This window comes from Amblyomma mixtum, chromosome 2 (assembly GCF_055824585.1).
Source record: "Amblyomma mixtum isolate Tamu chromosome 2, ASM5582458v1, whole genome shotgun sequence".
NCBI classification, from domain to species: Eukaryota; Metazoa; Arthropoda; class Arachnida; order Ixodida; family Ixodidae; genus Amblyomma; species Amblyomma mixtum.
In genome coordinates, this window is record NC_143013.1 from 32,041,435 (window position 1) to 32,058,455 (window position 17,021).

Here is a 17,021-nt window from a genome sequence, read left to right on the forward strand (position 1 = left end):
GAAAGTACTCTAGATGAGTGTTATTTTCTCTAGATGGAGCGCAGCGTCCGCGCGACCTTTTGTTTCGCCGTACACTTGAATAAGCGTTATTTTCTCCAGATGCCACGCAACGTCCTTGGAAATAATTGTTCTTCTTTGTTCTTGCTTACTATTGTATATGCAATTGCAAAAAAAAAAAAATGGCTAGTAAATGCGCCAAAATAGAAGTTCAAAGTAGCCAGAAAGTAGCCAAGGAGCCAATGTGAAATTTTCACCGCCAGACGGGGTCGAAAAGTAGCCAATTTGGCGCAAAGTAGCCACCAACGGCAACCCTGCAAGTTACATACAACTTCGAGGGAAGATTCTGTGTTACCTGGGAAATTACCTTCCACTCATCGGATGCGACTGAAACTCGCTAGACGGCATCTTCTTACGCCCAATAAACAAATCATATTGTTTGCTTACGTTAGAAATTTTGCGTCTGTACACACCCCTGTAATTTTAGCCCGTACGGGCGACCGCATGATTGCGGTTCCCGACGGGCGCCGTACATTTATGTGCAGCAGCGAGGATGCAGTATACTTGCAGTGTCTGCCATATGATATTTCAGTCATCTCCGAGGTGTACGCGAATGGTCGGATGGCTTCATTTATTTTTTTGTTACGGCAGCTTACGGACCCCTCACCTTTGATCCTGGGCATTCGAGCGCAGTGGCGTGCGCTCGGGTGCAAGGACCAGGAAAATTGATGCCGGAGGCAAGAAGGAATTCAGTCATGCGTAATATTGTGGTCGTTTGATACAGCCAAGGTCGGCTAACGCTAGCATTGAGGGCACGAAGCAACCAGACGAGTCTAGGGTGGGGCTGTTGGTTTCGTCTTTTATTGTTCGCTGTGTCGGAGTCTTTGGAGCATTCCAGAAGCACGGACGCTTCCATCCGGTTTTTCTCTTGAGTAACCCGTATAGAGAACGGACGTTGTCTTCGAGGTTGTGAGCCAGGTTTCCAGGGTGGTACAGTGAAGAGGACTCCACGGCTGTTTTTTTAGACTGGAGAGACGATCAGCTGTGTAGGACATTGTCCTAATGCTTTCAATACGACGATAACTCAGCCTTTTCCCTATGGCTCATATAGAAATCGTATACAACATAAAGAGTATACGGAAGTTCGAAATTCATACAGGCTCTGCATGAAATTGTCAACTGTGGGAGCCACAGCATCCCGAAGCGACACATAGTCTATGAAAGACGCCGTGGTGGAGAATACTAGGGTTCTGTAACGTGCGCTGGCATCGCACAGCAAACGGGCGTTTCCGCATGTCGCATCGATCGAAATTCTGCCGCTGCAGCTAGGATTCGATTCCGCGACCTTGGGATCAGCAGCCGAATGTCAAAACCCCTGAGCTAGCGTGGCGAGTACAGACTCCGTATGTCATTGACCACAGCATGCGGGAAATCATGTGGACAATTTGTACGGAAGGATATGGAAACCGTACGGGAAACATATAGAAATAGCGCTGTATTTCATATACTTTTCTATATCATATGTAATACGCATTTTTTTTATAATTCCATCTACGCCGTTCACATGGAATGTTTCAGGAGAGGCATATGTAACCGTGGTAATTAACATATTGCGTATATTCTCGCCTGCAGGTCAGTTGAGCAATTCTGTAGCTTGTGACGAACGCAGGAACTCTTAATATTTATTTCGCACATATAATCACTTTCATAGTACAGATAGTACGCTGCATATGTCTTTAATATTGTAAGTGTACACAACAGTTGTTAAAGGGACACTGAGGAGAAATTGAAGTTGGCTTGTATCGACAGAATACCAGCTCCTGATTACAAAAACGCCACTCATACTGACAACAAAGCTCTTGTAACGTAGAAAAGAGCAAGAACCAAAATACAGGTATCGCCGCCACAGGCCAAACTCGCAAGTACAAGCGTGATGAGATCATAGAACAAAACCAGGAACCGAGAAGTTGTGCATCACTGAGGCGCAGCCAATGCATGCGCAAATCTCCTTGACGTCGCCAGATGGCGCCACGTGCCCGGCTGCTACGCGCGCTCCTGAAGCATCGGGACAAATCAGCGCCTGTTTTCCGGCGGTAGGCGGGCTCCCGGTATTCCGCTAGCGGTAACAAGGTACACGGTATGCTAAAGGTGTCTATTTGCGAGAACTTCGTTGACGACTTCGAGAACGAGATCCATCGTAACGCTGGCAAAACGCCAGTGCAAACGTAATCGAAGCGACTGTAGCGACGGCCGCAATAGCCGATAGATGCCTTCAACGTGCGGCCGGCGGTAGCTTTCTTTTCGGCTGCTGCTAGGCCGCACTGCTGGCAGCCAGAAATCACGGAGTCTGCGTTACGTCATGTGCACGTCATGTTTCACGTCTCTTAGTCCTCTGTCGTCATAGACGAATCCCAAGTTTGAATCAGAGCGGCGGGAAAAACTATTTCAACTTCGAATCCAAATTTCTTAGAAATAAATGCATCTTTCGCTGCCGGCCAAGTGGCAACAAAGCCATGACATGCCGAACTATCGGATTTTACTATAAAAAAAATATTAATAGTGCTCTCCTCAGTGTCCCTTTAAGGCAGAGGTCTGGCGAGAAGATTAAAAAAAAAAACAAATAGCTTGCATTGGTTTTCCTTACTTCTCAGGTCACTTGCAACAACTCTGGCCGGACGATGCAAAAAAAAAAAAAAAACTAGGTGCCCAGTACTGCTGCCTCGTACAACTTAATGGCGACCCTTGCACAGCTCAGGTCATTGCTCTTTTTCCTTCCTCCATGGGTCATTGATAAAGAATATCGCGAAAGTGCGGTCTTTGGTAAATCTATCTGTCTCGCCTCAACGGCCCTGATAGTAACGAAATAAATAAATAAATAAATAAATAAATGTTTAGAAAGTCGTGGCGGGTTTGTGCAATATATACTTAAAAACATGAAGTCCCCTGTCCGTTTTTACTTTAAAACTTCATTGTTTACTAATACATTTTATATATTTCATGTTTTACTTACTCAGTGAATAAACCTGGAACATTCATTGCAGGTTTGTCAATTACTGTGAAGCAGACTGCATTTGCAGTTTCAGTTGCCGTTTTTTGCTGAATCGCACGATTACCTTCGAGCGAAGAAACACGTTCAGAGATGAGCTTCAGCGGAGTGTCTCAACCCTCAAATTCGTACCCGGTATTTCGTAACAGAAACACAATCATCTTCTCCGAATCTCTGAGCACAACATATCAATATTAATGTGCGTCATAACGATACAGTTCGCCGAACCCTTGCAGCTTTGTCTTCCTCGCGACCTTTTCATTTCTGCATCGCAAGTTAGGTGCGGCAGAGATTATCGAGAAATTGCGCATTCGTCTCCCATGCACCTGTGTAAGCAACTTTAAAGAGAGTTGCGCAAATACACAAGCGTCATCGACATCTCGGAGTAGTACGAGAAACGCACTTGGGCGCTTTGTGACAGGCGCGCACATTTTCGACGAGCGGCTGCGACAGAGGCGTTGCGTAAGCGTCAAACTCACAAACGCTGGAGCGTAAAGTTTGAGCGAACTCCCCGTGCACGGGGTCACACCTTTTTCAGACTGTACATTCATTGCGGCGAACGCCAACTTCCTCATTTGCATGGCTCTTCACGGAGTTGAACTGCTCACGTAACTCGGTTTGTGGGCTTGAGCGTTGCGCCCTTTCATTCTAAGGGTTACCGTGTTTGTGACGTAATAACTCGCGGAAAGTGCGCGCTTGTGGACGAAGAGTAATATGGCGCTTTTTTCCTACCTCCCTCTTTGAGATGTGCGCGTCTCGTCCAAGCTCGTATGACGCAGCGACTTTGTTTATTCTGTGCTCGCTTATTCTGGCTCAGGCGGAAATCAGTTTCCAAGAAGAATTATACTGGCTCAAAGTTAGACGTTCACCCTTGACGCTCAGACGGGATGGCTCAACAGCGCCTATCAGAGCACTCTATCAATCATTCTTTTAAGAGTCGGTGGTAATGTCTGGACGTACTTCCCTCACTACGGCGCGAGGGCGCTTCCCGCAGTTTTTTCTAGAAATATAAGCATGAAGATTGTCGAGAGATTTGACTGCGCTGAGAATCGGCGGCGGGCCGAAACACAAAATAGGATTTCTTTTCTGCTTCTATTTAATATAGCCTGCATTTTGTGTTTGTCTGAAATGTGATGGCTTGCGACATGACGTTCAGACGTGAGCTCACTTGTCTAAAGCGCCTGAGTGGTGTGCTCCGGGGCAAATAAAGCTAGATGTTAGCGAGTCTGCTATGTTAGGAGCTCTGTGGTTGTGGCTTTGTCGTTCTTATAGTTGAGCAAAAGCACTTGAGTTTGAGAATTTTTTCTGATAACAGCTGCTTGAAAAATTCGCTTCCTTTGCTCTTCAGAGCAATACTATTGCTAAACCGGCGAGTTGGTTATACATTCTTGAGGGTAACGAAAGAGGGGGGGGGGGGGGGGGGGGGGCACAGGACGAGCGTTTCTGCCTCTCTCGCCCCCGTCTTTAGCGCTGTTACCCCCCAAACTGCAGAGCAAAGCGTGAGAGCTCTAGTCTGTTCACGCCTGTGCATAGATGGCCAGTAAACAGACTACTCCCAGCCGATGAAATACACGTGGCCACTAAAGCGACTAATCTGCGTACAAATTTCGAGGAAAGAAATTTAGCATAACTGTGTTGGGCACCGCTTCACGGTTCCTGTCACAGCAAGTCAGTGATTACTATTCGGGAAATGTTCCCTTTTTCAGGAAATTTTAAGGCAACATTTGGCTAGAAAGAGAATTTTTAGGGAGTTTCAGGGAATTTTAATTAGCAACAGAAATCGTCACTCTATCTAAATTGACGGAGTTTTCAAGTTGATGCAGGAAAGAGCCTGAAATAGGAAATTTTGGATCTAATTGAGGGAATTTTCAGTTACGACATGACATTACTGATGTGAGCGTTGAGCGCTTTGAATGTAATAGCGAAGGTGCACGAAGGTGACGGGGTAGGAGTGCGGCTCACAATGCTTTCAGGGTTGCTTAGTTCTTTGTGATGCCCCCAAGACAGTCACTCGTGTAAGAGGTTAAGTTGAGGGCAGTGACCTACTGCGGAGGCAAACACGCATGTTTGATTACGATGTAACACTTTCGTTGTAGCTTCTTTTCACCTGGAAGGGAAAGCTTTTAGGTCGAGTCAGATAGCCGTCTGCTGCTTTTGTGATTTTTTGTCTAAAAACAACTTTGTAAATATTTTTATTGCTAAAACTGAGTTGTCGGTGACATATTTTCCTCATGCGTAGGACGAAGTCATCGTCGAGTACACCGCAGTCCCACACCTTCCCGACTCGTTCCTGCGCCATGATTTTTCTTATCCAACCCTCAGACGGAAAGGTCAGCTTATTCAAACTTCAGCGCATACAATATACTTAGAAGCAGGAATTTTTTGTTTAAACCGAACACCGATAAAGGTGCGCCAGATTCAATTTTATAAACTCGGATTTAATTAAAAGAGGTCGATATCCTGGACATGCGCACCACAGATTGCTGGGTATTGAGTAAGAGTTGCACAGAGCCAAAGGCGAAAGTAACACGGTACGCGGAACCCAGCGGCGCGGTGAGTCGGTGTTGTCGTTGTATTAATGAGATCAGTTGTGAATTCTGAGGCAGTTCTTCTCTACCTTACACTCCTGTGCAGACCGCGAGGCTCAACACTTCATCAGACGTAGTCTGCTAGAGTATTGCTGTTCACTGTCATCACTCGTTTAAAGCAGTTAATTGGTTAAGCAGGTTTCTCCAATGCACGCATAAGAGTCACGCATAAGCGTTACAAAAAGTGTCGTGTTCTCTATATATACTGCAGCGGTTCAGCGGCACATCCATCGCTGCTATCAGCACGCAGACCATATGATGCCCTGCCCTCTCTTTCGACCCAGAGGCTCAGTGGTTACGGCGCTCGGCTGCTGATCCGAAAGACGCGGAATCGATCCCGGCCGCGGCGGCTGAATTTCGATGAAGGCGAAATTCTAGAGGCCCGTGTTCTGTGCGATGTCAGTGCACGTTAAAGAACCCCAGGTGGTCGAAATTTCCGGAGACCTTCACTACGGCGTCCCTCATAGCCTCAGTCGCTTTGGGACGTTAAACACCTATAAACCAAACCGATCCTTCGACCCAGCGGAACAACCAAAGGAGAACATGATAACCCAGTTTTTGGAAGTAAACTTCAATTGCCGTTTTTGTCTGATGGCTACATAATTTCACGTCCGGTACTTTTTAGATGGACTATATCGTTTTCTTCCACAGGCACAGCTGTATGAAAGAATAGTTGTGCGTTATTTAGTGGTAAATCAAATGCACGTGCTGACAAAATGACTCAGATACACTCCAAGTGACTCGTGACTGCACAGAAACGCCACGTGATGTCACCGAAAAAGAAAAAAAAAACGGTAATTCATGAGTAGAAAATAATATTCGCCGAAAGAAAGCGCAAGCTATGTTCTGGAATAAACGACGATAAAAAATCGTCCGCCATTTAAAAATAACAAAACGAGAAGTCTAACCCTTAAATGTGCTATACAGTGACTTATTCTAAATTTCTTTACTTTTTCTTTTTCGGGTCATAACGAAACAATGTGTCACTTCGCACGACCGCGCCTAGTAGCTATACAATACGCCTCCTGGATGTGATACATCCTGGAATCCTTTAACATGTACGAATATGGCACACCACGGAGGCGTTTTTGCTTTTCGCCTCAATCGAAATGCGCATCTATGGCCGAGATTCGATCCCACGACCTCGTATTCAGCGACTGAACGCCGTGATCATTGAACCTCCGTGGAGATTTGTCAGGTTCTACAACCAGAAAATACTCACGATATGCGCGCTGTTCGGGCGTCTGGCGACGTGAAAAAATTTGATGCAGTTTTATCGGTGGCACCAAGTACAATAGGTCGAGATCTAGCACACGCGTCGGACTTAGTTTTAACGATGACTGAGCCAACTGGTTATTTCTCGGCAGATAAATGATGGAGCAGTCATACAAACATAAAAGTGCGAAAACTTCCTCCTTGGGGCCTTAAAGAAACAGGGATTGAGAGGAAATAAATTATATATTGGCTTGGAGAGCTCTTGCCTATACACCAGCGAACTCTCTGCGCTAGAACATGGCACTTCTCAGCGTTGAACCATCGCCTCGCGCTATTGCGAGTAGGCAGTACACGTTACCAGCTTCTTTCTGGAAAAAATAGTATAGCCATTCTGGCGTACACTCACTATTGAGTTCAGGGCTGTAGAAACTTGCAGAGTTTGCCCAGTGTGCCCTGTTAGTTACGGACTACAGACACACGAAAAAGTAATCTACCTTCCTCTCTCCTGTTTCTACCTCTCCCTTCGTCCCCCTTCCCACATATATAGGGTAGAATACTGGGCGTCGCCTAGTAAGCCTTTCTGCATTTCCGTTCATCATTCTCTCTCTCTGTCTGGCCAAGGGCTTCCTGGCAGCTAGAGTAGATCGTGTAGAGAGTGCGGATCACACTGGAGTCGAGCGCGTTTGGATTCTGGCACGTGTTTTTCAATAAACGCGTCTCCACGTGCCGCTCGTCAGATATCTCCCAAAAGGAAGTGCGTTAAGTTTCCAATCCTGACTCGCCCGGTTTTCCGTTCTCGTAGACCTGCTGGAAGCTTTTGGGTAATTTATTTGAGGAAAAAAAAAAGTGAATATGTTTTCTAAAGCCTCTGCCTAATCTGCCAGCTTAAACTTGCACCACATGGCATATGTTTGTCGAGGAAACCATCGCCGTCCAGGTTATTTAATCTCAGATACCCCTATGATGCTCGCCAGCGTTTTTTAAAGGGTCTCTTGAAGAGGCTGTAATAAAGTTGCGGTATGCCTCTCCAGGAAGAATATCCTCTAGCAAGAATTTTTTGATGCATTTTGTAGATGCTGAGCTATCTCAAGAGAAAATCTGAATTTCAATGTCCTTCACTCTTCGCTTTTTTTCCTCTCTTCTAGTCACGTTTTGCGCACTGAAAGATCGGCGTTTATCTGCCGGCCCCACCGCAGGGGGCGAAGCTTCCTGACCCTCATGAGCTACGCGGCTTATTATTGGCCGCGGCCATGGTAGCGGCCTGACGTTTGAAAGAATCTATCCAATAGCCGTCCCTGAACTGGTATACTACGCAGGAGCGGCGCGACGAAGCAGGCTGCGAGCAAAAAAAAAGTCGTCGGAAAGGGCTCGCCAGTGTTCGCGCGTGATTGTGGGTTCTCTGTTGCGTGCAAAAGTGTATTATTTGGCGCAGGTGTTCATGACGAGAGAATGCAGTGACTGAGCGAGTTGATGTGCTCTCATCTAAAGGCGTTTCAGAGCCCCGTTAAGGGTAAAATCTCCTGAGGGCTTAACAATTATAACTCTCGTAAGGGGTAATGATTCTGTGGCCTCAGTATAATACTTTTTCTTTAAGACAACGGTTTTCACACACACACACAAAAACAATGCATGGGCCTATAAATATCGTAATTTCCGGTGTCCAGTCTGCGGTACGTACATGTTTGAATATTACAATTTCACCCTGTGTGGACTATGTACAGGTGTGGACTACACAGTAATTAGTGTGTCGTATCCAACGCTGTTCTCACAGTTACGAGGTTTTTTGGTTTGGTTTGGTTTATGGGGTTTAACGTCCCAAAGCGACTAAGGCTATGAGAGACGCCGCAGTGGAGGTCTCCGGAAATTTCGACCACCTGGGGTTCTTTAACATGCACTGACATCGCACAGTACACGGGCCTCTAGAATTCCTCCTCCAAAGAAATTCAGCCGCCGTGGCCGGGATCGAACCCGCGTCTTTCGGGTCAGCAGCCGAGCGCCGTAACCACTGAGCCACCGCGGCGGGGCACGAGGTTTTTTACGGCAATGCTTGCGCTGTGTTTACGTTCCTTGCTATTGCGCAGCTGACTGGTTCTGCGCGTGATTACTGGCACTAGCAGATATATTTACTTTGAAAGGATATCGCGCTTCTTCTCTAAACAACCAGCAGTGAAAATTAAAGCACATGGCTGATTATCACCGACTGAATTCCCGAGACACCTGCGTAGCCTGGCTGGTATCACAAACGCTCGACGCAGTGTGCTTCTGTGTGTTTCGTTTCGCAGGAAAATTGTGAAGTCACTGCTGCAGACGTCTGCTCTCGAAAAAGAGAGAGAGAGAGAGAGAAAAATGCAGCGAAGGGGAACCCTTTGTCGATATCGAATTAATAGACTTTGTTTACTCCAGCCTTTTATAGATAATGCTAATTATGGCGGCTTGTGAGACTGCATATTATATGTAGGGATCGGGGAAAATTTTCAGGGTGCACAGATCTAAAGTGCGCAAGGCACAGATCTAAAGTGCGCCTTGCCACCAACGAGACGACGGCCGTAGGCACACACGAGGCGGCTATGGGGCGACTTGAATTGGCTAGTCATGACTAATTAGTCGTGATCCATGATTAACTAGTCCTGACTGGTTAATGACTAATTAGTTCTTTAGTAGTTAATGGTGTCACCGTGTGTGTGTCAATAAACCAAGGGACAGCATTGTTTTCGCATTCTCACACGTAAGCAGTCTTAAGTTCCTTCGACGAATTATTTTTTGATTAACCGCGCGTTCCCGCGACGTTGTTTGGACTTTGTATTCGTTCCCAAGCTACAACCAAAGGCGATATAAGGGGTTACGTGAAAGTGAGCTGCAAGGTCAGTTTGTTCATAGCATTGGGAAAGAATAAAGCGCCAAAGGGAGGTGATACAGAAAAGAATAGGCAAAAGGGAGCGTTGCCAACTGATCGGTCGTCAGAGAAGGCAAGCAAATCTGTATGGCACCGAACGCACGCACAAATGACGTATACAGTCGAGATAAACCAAGTACTTTACGCTGGCAGGTTTTCATTGACGTCATGTTCCTGGTTCGATCCCGACTTTATATATTCGCCGTGTGCTCGCATGTGTTATGCAATACAAATCGCCACGCTTTTCTCCGATAGCAAACCAGTTATCAACGCACCGTCCCGTCTCTGCGTTTGTCTTCCCTTGGCGCTGAATTCCAAAGATATCGATGTATCCGGAATGGCGTCATCCGTCCCTAAGGCAACGGTGCCATACGTCCCATAAAACATTCGGCCAGGAAGGCTTCGGTAGCCGTTCTCTAACTTCCGTTCTTGAAGGCGTCCGGTGTAATCCGCTTTTCAGTAGTCGATTCAACAGGCTCGCCGATAACTTTGTCTTTTTTTTTTGCTTCCGCATGAAGCGTAAGCTGGCGGAACTAAAACCGCGGGTGAGCTTCCGTAATTCCACCGAGGATTACGTAAAAGTGCTGGGTGTGGCAGTACAACCTGTATGACCTGGCAGAAAGAGCCGAGGCCAGATTAGTGCCTGCCTCTGCTTAAAGCGAGAAGCATCGAGGACGTCCTGCGTCGATGCAAGGTACAAGGACCCCGCACGCAAATTCGCATTATGGACTCCCGATTCGTGCGGCGAGGTCACGAAGTGCTGAACCACGTGGTAAGCCGTATATAGGGTTCGAGACACATTCACCCGTGCTTATAAGGAGCTATTAAGGTCGGCCGCCTGAAAAAGGTTGCGTGCCGTAATACCACAACATCTGCATATTGCGTGCCTCGAGTCCGTTTTCAGAAGCTCTAATCCGGCGAATAAATTGAGCTGCCATGCTCGCCGCTAGCCTAACTGCGGGATTAGCACGCCGTTACGTGGCTGCGCGTCGGCGGGAGTGCCGGAAGTTGACCGCCGAATTAGGCAAATGAAAGCGAGCTTCGAGGCCCTTGTGGGAACGGGCGATAAGCGATCTACGATTATGGGTGCACTGCGGCTGCTCCAGTGTGGGGAAGGGCACGTCGATTGTTGGGTGTTTGTCCTTTGTGGCTTATGCTGCTCGTGGGATACGAAAGTGGGCAGGGAAAATGTGGGATAAAAAAATTCCAAGTGTTTACGCTCTGCAGCGTAACTCAGTAAACACAGCAGGAGCAGTCGCTGTGCTCCTGCCTGTATTTTGCTAATGTTTTGGTTGGTTTGGTTTGTGGGGTTTAACGTCCCAAAGCGACTCAGGCTATGAGAGACGCCGTAGTGAAGGGCTCCGGAAATTCGATGTTTTAGATCTACGGTAATGGCGAATACCAGAGCCTTTAAATACATGTCGGCAGCCGGGTCTACAACAACGATCGCAATGGGTGCGTGGTTAAGTGGCATGTGGTGGTTGATGTCCCGAAGCGACACGTGGGTAATGAGAGACGTCTTAGTGGAGGGCTCCGGATTGATTTAGACTATAGTTACAGAGAATACTGGTTCAATATAATTTAGACCACACTTTCCTTTCATCGAAATGCGGACGCCATGGCCGAACATAGAAGCCACTAAGCGACCATGGTGGGTTGGGCTCATATTTGCGCTTTGTGTGGGCGTCTTTGTGCTTCTTCTTGTCCCGTCGTCTTCGCGCAGTTTTTTTTTTTTTTGGCAGTCACTATGAACGGACTAGCCCAATATCATGTCTTGGGCTCAAAGCTGCCTGCCTAACGCTGGTCACGTGGCCTTCACGTGACCAGATGTTGAAAGTTTACGCTGTGAATTTATCTCTGCGCACTCCGTATAAATGCTTTTTGTTGCGAAAGCACAGTAACAGCCTATACTTACGCTGTAATGTGCGCCGTACAACGCTGTGGAGTCGGCGAACAAATGCGTAGATCCGCCAATTTGAGGCATTTGATTTTCTGCCAAGATTTGCGTGTCTCTAATGCGCAACGAGGAAGTTAAAACTGCGTGTGGAAGAAGTGTGGCGCGAGCAAACTGCTCGCTTCACGTGAGATCATATTAGTGCGATGTTCGTAACGCGACACCTTGTATATCACCTCTTTCTCTCCAGCCTGTTTCTGGCACGAGACATCGTAACTTGCAGTGACATCGCACAACGCACGGATGATTTTTCATTTCGCCTCTAAGAAATGCGGCCGCAGTGGTCTAGATTCCATCCCGTGACCTTAGGTTCAGGAAATGAACACCACCGCTGCGGGTACATACAAACAAGCAAAATTTGTAGAAGAATCTATGGGGAGAGGGTGGGGGGGGGGGGGGGGCAGAGTTTTACGTGCTCTCGTAAGCTCTGAGTTTCTAATACCGCGATATTCATGGAGGTGTCCTCATTATGAGTTTGTTTCGGGCTAACTGAACGCGGCAAGCAGTCTCGTGTACGACAGCTAAAAATGCCTCGACGTAGAGCGCTGGTCCTCTCTATTGAAGATCGTAATGAATGCAGAGAGACTCCTTTAGCCGTGTTTATTTTAAAATTTATTACAGATCTTGCAGGAATGATTAAGTTAAAATAAACGTAACACAACAAGATGACCGCATATGCAGAGAAAAGTAAATTAATTGCAGAACGGTGCCATGTACTGTACGCTTCGCTGCAGTTTCCTTGAAGAAAAAAGGAGCAGAAATAAAAATGGGCATGTGAGCTCCGTCTCTAACGTCACCATTACCAGGAAATTGGGACAAGCGCTTCTAGTCCCCTTGGGTGTCACCACGTGGTGCATGGCTGTGCACATTCAAACACAGCACGTTGACGTCATCAGTGATGCAAGAAAGAGAAAGAAATAAAGAAAGGAAGGAAAGAAAGAAAGAAAGAAAGAAAGGAAGAAAGAAAGAAAGAAAGAAAGAAAGAAAGAAAGAAGGAAAGAAAGAAAGAAAGAAAGAAAGAAAGAAAGAAAGAAAGAAAGAAAGAAAGAAAGAAAGAAAGAAAGAAAGAAAGAAAGGAAGAAAGAAAGAAAGAAAGAGAATGTCCCAGTGGTTGCCATTGAAGTGTTATAGGCCGCTAGACGAATTCCTAATAATGTACAGTGTGGTAAGAGCGGCATGGGCTGTCAGCACAGCTGACATTACTCATGCAGCAGGTGTTCCTCTCAGGTTATTCGGTGGGGTATTGAATCACATGGCCGGCATGTGCATTCCTTGTATACAAACCTAACCACATCACGCTCAGCCTTCGAGTATACCTGCCCGATGCATGCACTGCAAATAAAATTACAGCTAACTCGTGAGACAGCACTTGTTGCCCTTTGGCTCATTACTAATGCCGTTATCAAAGGCCAGGCAGCCCACACCGATGACGTATAGCGAACCGTGACGAAAGCAGACCTATTTAACGGCTTTGCAGGGCCGTTAAAACATTTACACTGCGAGATATGTTTGACAGAAATGAGAATGCGGCGGTGGAAAATGTTAAACACTTGTAGTGGCAAACGATAAAATGTGCCGTGCGCTGAAAACAGAAGCACAGTCGCACTTCCTCATCTGTGGTGAGTGATGTAGTGATCAGAAGCAATGCCAGTCGTACGGGCGTACCATAAAAGAAAGCCAGTTGTCCCACCAAGTCCAATATACAGAACCAAACTTTGCGTGCTGTTGAGCTACTACTCTGCAGAACCCGTATTCAGAAGGGAAATGAACCTCATAATGCTCGCCTGAGAGGGAATTAGCCTATACTTTTTTTCTTTTTTTTACATAGAGGGTTCCTGTGGCTTCGTCGTCCTCATATACTCAGAGGCGGCGTCCAGGACTGAGGGAGCAACCAGCCGCTGGCAAGTAGCCACGAGAATAAGAGAACGGCTATAGTGATGAGCAGCAGGAACTCGACGCTGGGCTTGGTAAGTAGCGCCCCCTTTCCGTCGCTAGTGACAGTGAAATCGGGACCCGTAGAGAGGGCGCGACGGACGCGTTCTTCGTAGCTGAAGATGGCGTCTCGCGCCCCGGGCCAGGCGTGGGGTCCTTGCAGACGGTACTGGTAAGGCAGGCTGGGCCCCACCAGGAGCCGCAGTGCCAGCTGCGGGTCTCTGAGTGCTAGGCGCGCCAGGTTTGGCTTGACTCCGATCTGGTCGGCCAACTGCGAAGAGGAACGGCAGACGGTATTCACATCAGGCTACGTATCTGACCACTGTCTAAATCAGAAGCGTTACGTTTTTGGCGGGTTTTTTCTTTATGCTTTTGGAAATATTCGCGCACACAACAGACAGTGATCGAAATAAACAAATGTTTATTAATAATCTAATTACATCGCTGAAAACACAACGGGATCTTGAGTGGAACTCTTTGGTAACAAGGGTTCGGGTTCATTAGTAAAGTCTAAGGTATCGTTATTTATCATATCGGTGAACGATGTGCGAAGTTAGAACAAGCGAACAATCTTCGTCACTGCTAGAACTTCGCTTGTTCTAGCAGTGACGAAGATTTTAACCGAGGTTTCAATCTCCTGTGCTTGATAACCTGAAGTCCTCCGGTGCCGCTTTTAAAAGCCTCCTCCTATTGAGAACTGCATCCTATTACTATGCTTTGCAGTGGCAACGTATGCCTCCGTTTCCAAGAGTAAGCTTTCCGTACATTTAGTGATCGAAGTCTACTCCGGAAGGGAGTACCCTAGCGGACAGCTTATTCCCTTTTTACTCCGCCCCGCCGCGGTGGCTCAGTGGTTACGGCGCTCGGCTGCTCGCCCGAAAGCCGCGGGTTCGATCCCGGCCGCGGCGGCTGAATTTCGCCTTCATCGAAATTCTAGAGGCCCGTGTGCTGTGCGATGTCAGTGCACGTTAAAGATCCCCGGGTGGTCGAAATTTCCGGAGCCCTTCACTACGGCGTCCCTCATAGCCTGAGTTGCTTTGGGACGTTAAACCCCAATAAAACAATAAACCAAAACTTTTTACTCCCATAAAGGCTTATTCGTGCTTAGAGCGTAGAGTAACTTCCTTCCTGCGCACATGCATCCCGTTAACCTTTGCTTAATTACTCTAAATCTGCCTGCCCTCTTCTCTAGAAATCTTCTGGTTTGATGCACTTAAGAACTTAGGAAACCTGCGACATTTGTTCTTGTTCCGAAAATGCAAATGCTAAAGATAAAAGAACGTTGCAGAAATTCAGATGCAAAAACCTTCGGCTAATTTATTGAAATAAGTAACGGAATAAGAATGCGGAAAGAAACTTTAACCGTCTAGCCGAATTTACTTTCTGCCGACGCAGCACCAAATTGCTTCGTTCTTGTGAAGGTTTCCGCATCTTATGTTAAAGCAGCGGGGACAAGCGTTCGAGCGCTTTATCCCGCTGCTCCCCCCACAGAAAGCAATTGCCTTCCGCGGTAACTTTTACTTGCATTAAGAAACGACATTTCGGTCTATAAGCCAAGGTAACGACCTGTAAATACCAGCTAGAGCTGAATTATTCATTTTGAAACACTATACTTACATCAGAGTAAATCCCGTTAAGGATTAGAACACCGCCACAAGCAGTGCGGTACATTTGCTTCCCTCAGCAGTGCAAGGAAGGATGGGGGCTGCCTGTATGCGCAATAAATATACTTACGGTGTGCCTTTTTCTTAGTACAGTAAGCGCTCGCGAGGTTGCTTGACCGCGCTATAGTAGGGTGTAACTTTAAAAAAAACTTAAACCCTGTGCCACGGTCCGTGGCGTACTGTATTATTACGCTAGCCAGTCACAAGTGTAAACGCAATCAGGTTTTTAAGTCTCACTTGATTAAACAAGCAAGGTATAGATATTTTAAAGCTGATAACTTTTTTCTTGCGATTAGCTTCTTGTTTTGGCGGCAGGAGAAGTTTTAACAAAGGACTACTTTTTTTTTTTTTGCGGAGGAACTCTGTGCGGCGGTCCTGAATGTGAGAGGAGCTTCACTGCAGACTTAAGTTGTATCTGACTATAGTTGGAGCTCCTTATGACGGCGACGAAGAAAACAAAAGGGAACAACAACAACATCAAAAGAAAAAAAAAAACGAAAACGCGCGCGATTTTCGCCGCGAAGCAGCAGCAACAGCGCTCAAGAAGCGTGTTTTCCCGCCGTCATCCTTGTCGCTCGTTTCTCGCTTCAGAAGCGGAACGTGCGAAATTGCTCCCGCTTGTTCTTCTTTCTTCCTTTGTTATTTTTTTTCTTCTTTGCATGCACGGCGGCTAGACGAGGAAATAGAAAGTGACACTGGGGATCGGACACGGCTGGCTGCGGCCCGACGGTGAGCCCTCGTATATGAGGGGATGCAAAGAGCGTGATTGTTGTTTGGAGGCCCAGCGAGCAATGCCGATCGCCGTCGGCAATGCGGAGTCGTGCAGTCGCGCTTTCCTGCCTCAGGGCTCCCCGCGAGCCGTGTCGGCGACAACTGGTCGGCTCCGCATCGCTCTACAGCTAGGATTGACGCGGAACTGTTTGCGATATTTATTTTACGGCAATGAACACTGGGCCGTAGTACGTTTGGAGAGTGAGAAACACCATCAAAATGTATTTCACTGAGTCTGAGAATGGCTCCCTCATGTTTAGAAGGCGCTCCTCCGGGTGAGAAACATCCTATGGGGAACCGCACATGCCCCCATTTTACTGCGTTCGGCAGTCCTCCTTCGGCGGAAAAAACTTTCCGGGCCCAGAATATGTGCACCCTCCCACCAATCCATCCATATCCACCATTCAGAAGCCAACACCGCTAGAAATCCGTAACGTCTGCATAACCAGTGTCACCAGTCGAAGCTCTGCCTAGGCTATGAGTCTATGAGGTGTCCGGGTAACTTTTGACCGGCCGAGATCCTTTAACGTACACAGAAATCTCTGCTTAAGTTGTACACAAGCGTATTTACTTCTCGTCTCTGTCGAAACGAAGGCGTTATTCCCTCAACGTGGTTTTACGGGAAGTATTGATTTCCGTCTCCTGCGTCATTTTGACTGCTTTTCTTCGAGAAAAAATTCAACCGTGGCGTTTGCTTTCGCTCATACATGTCAAAATTACTTATGCGAAGTAATCAAATTACATTACTGATTACTTTATAAAAACTTGAATTCTAATTTAATTACCTTACCAACAACTGCTCGCAAAAATAACGGCTATAGTTACTTTCAGGAAGTATTTGTAATTACTTTAAATTACTTTTTAATTTTCGCAGATATAGAAAGTACACCGTGCGCAGCTCCTACAGTCATTTCAGATTTCTCAGTTTGCTGCATAGCAGGAGCAGCTAAGCTTCAAAGTT

The 17,021-nt window shown here is 46.8% G+C and overlaps 1 protein-coding gene across 5 annotated transcripts in view; it reads right to left on the reverse strand.

Annotated features, from left to right (window-relative positions):
• Nucleotides 1-12,658: 12,658 nt before the first annotated feature.
• The window catches only part of LOC149358859 (flavin-containing monooxygenase 5-like), an 82,636-nt gene continuing 78,273 nt past the window's right edge, over nt 12,659-17,021 (reverse strand). For all 5 annotated transcript variants that reach the window (XM_089571029.1, XM_089571028.1, XM_089571026.1 and 2 more), the window contains one exon: nt 12,659-13,896. In XM_089571029.1, the coding sequence (XP_089427155.1) occupies nt 13,546-13,896 (351 nt within the window). In that variant the 3' untranslated portion in view covers nt 12,659-13,545. The remainder of the gene's footprint in view (nt 13,897-17,021) is intronic.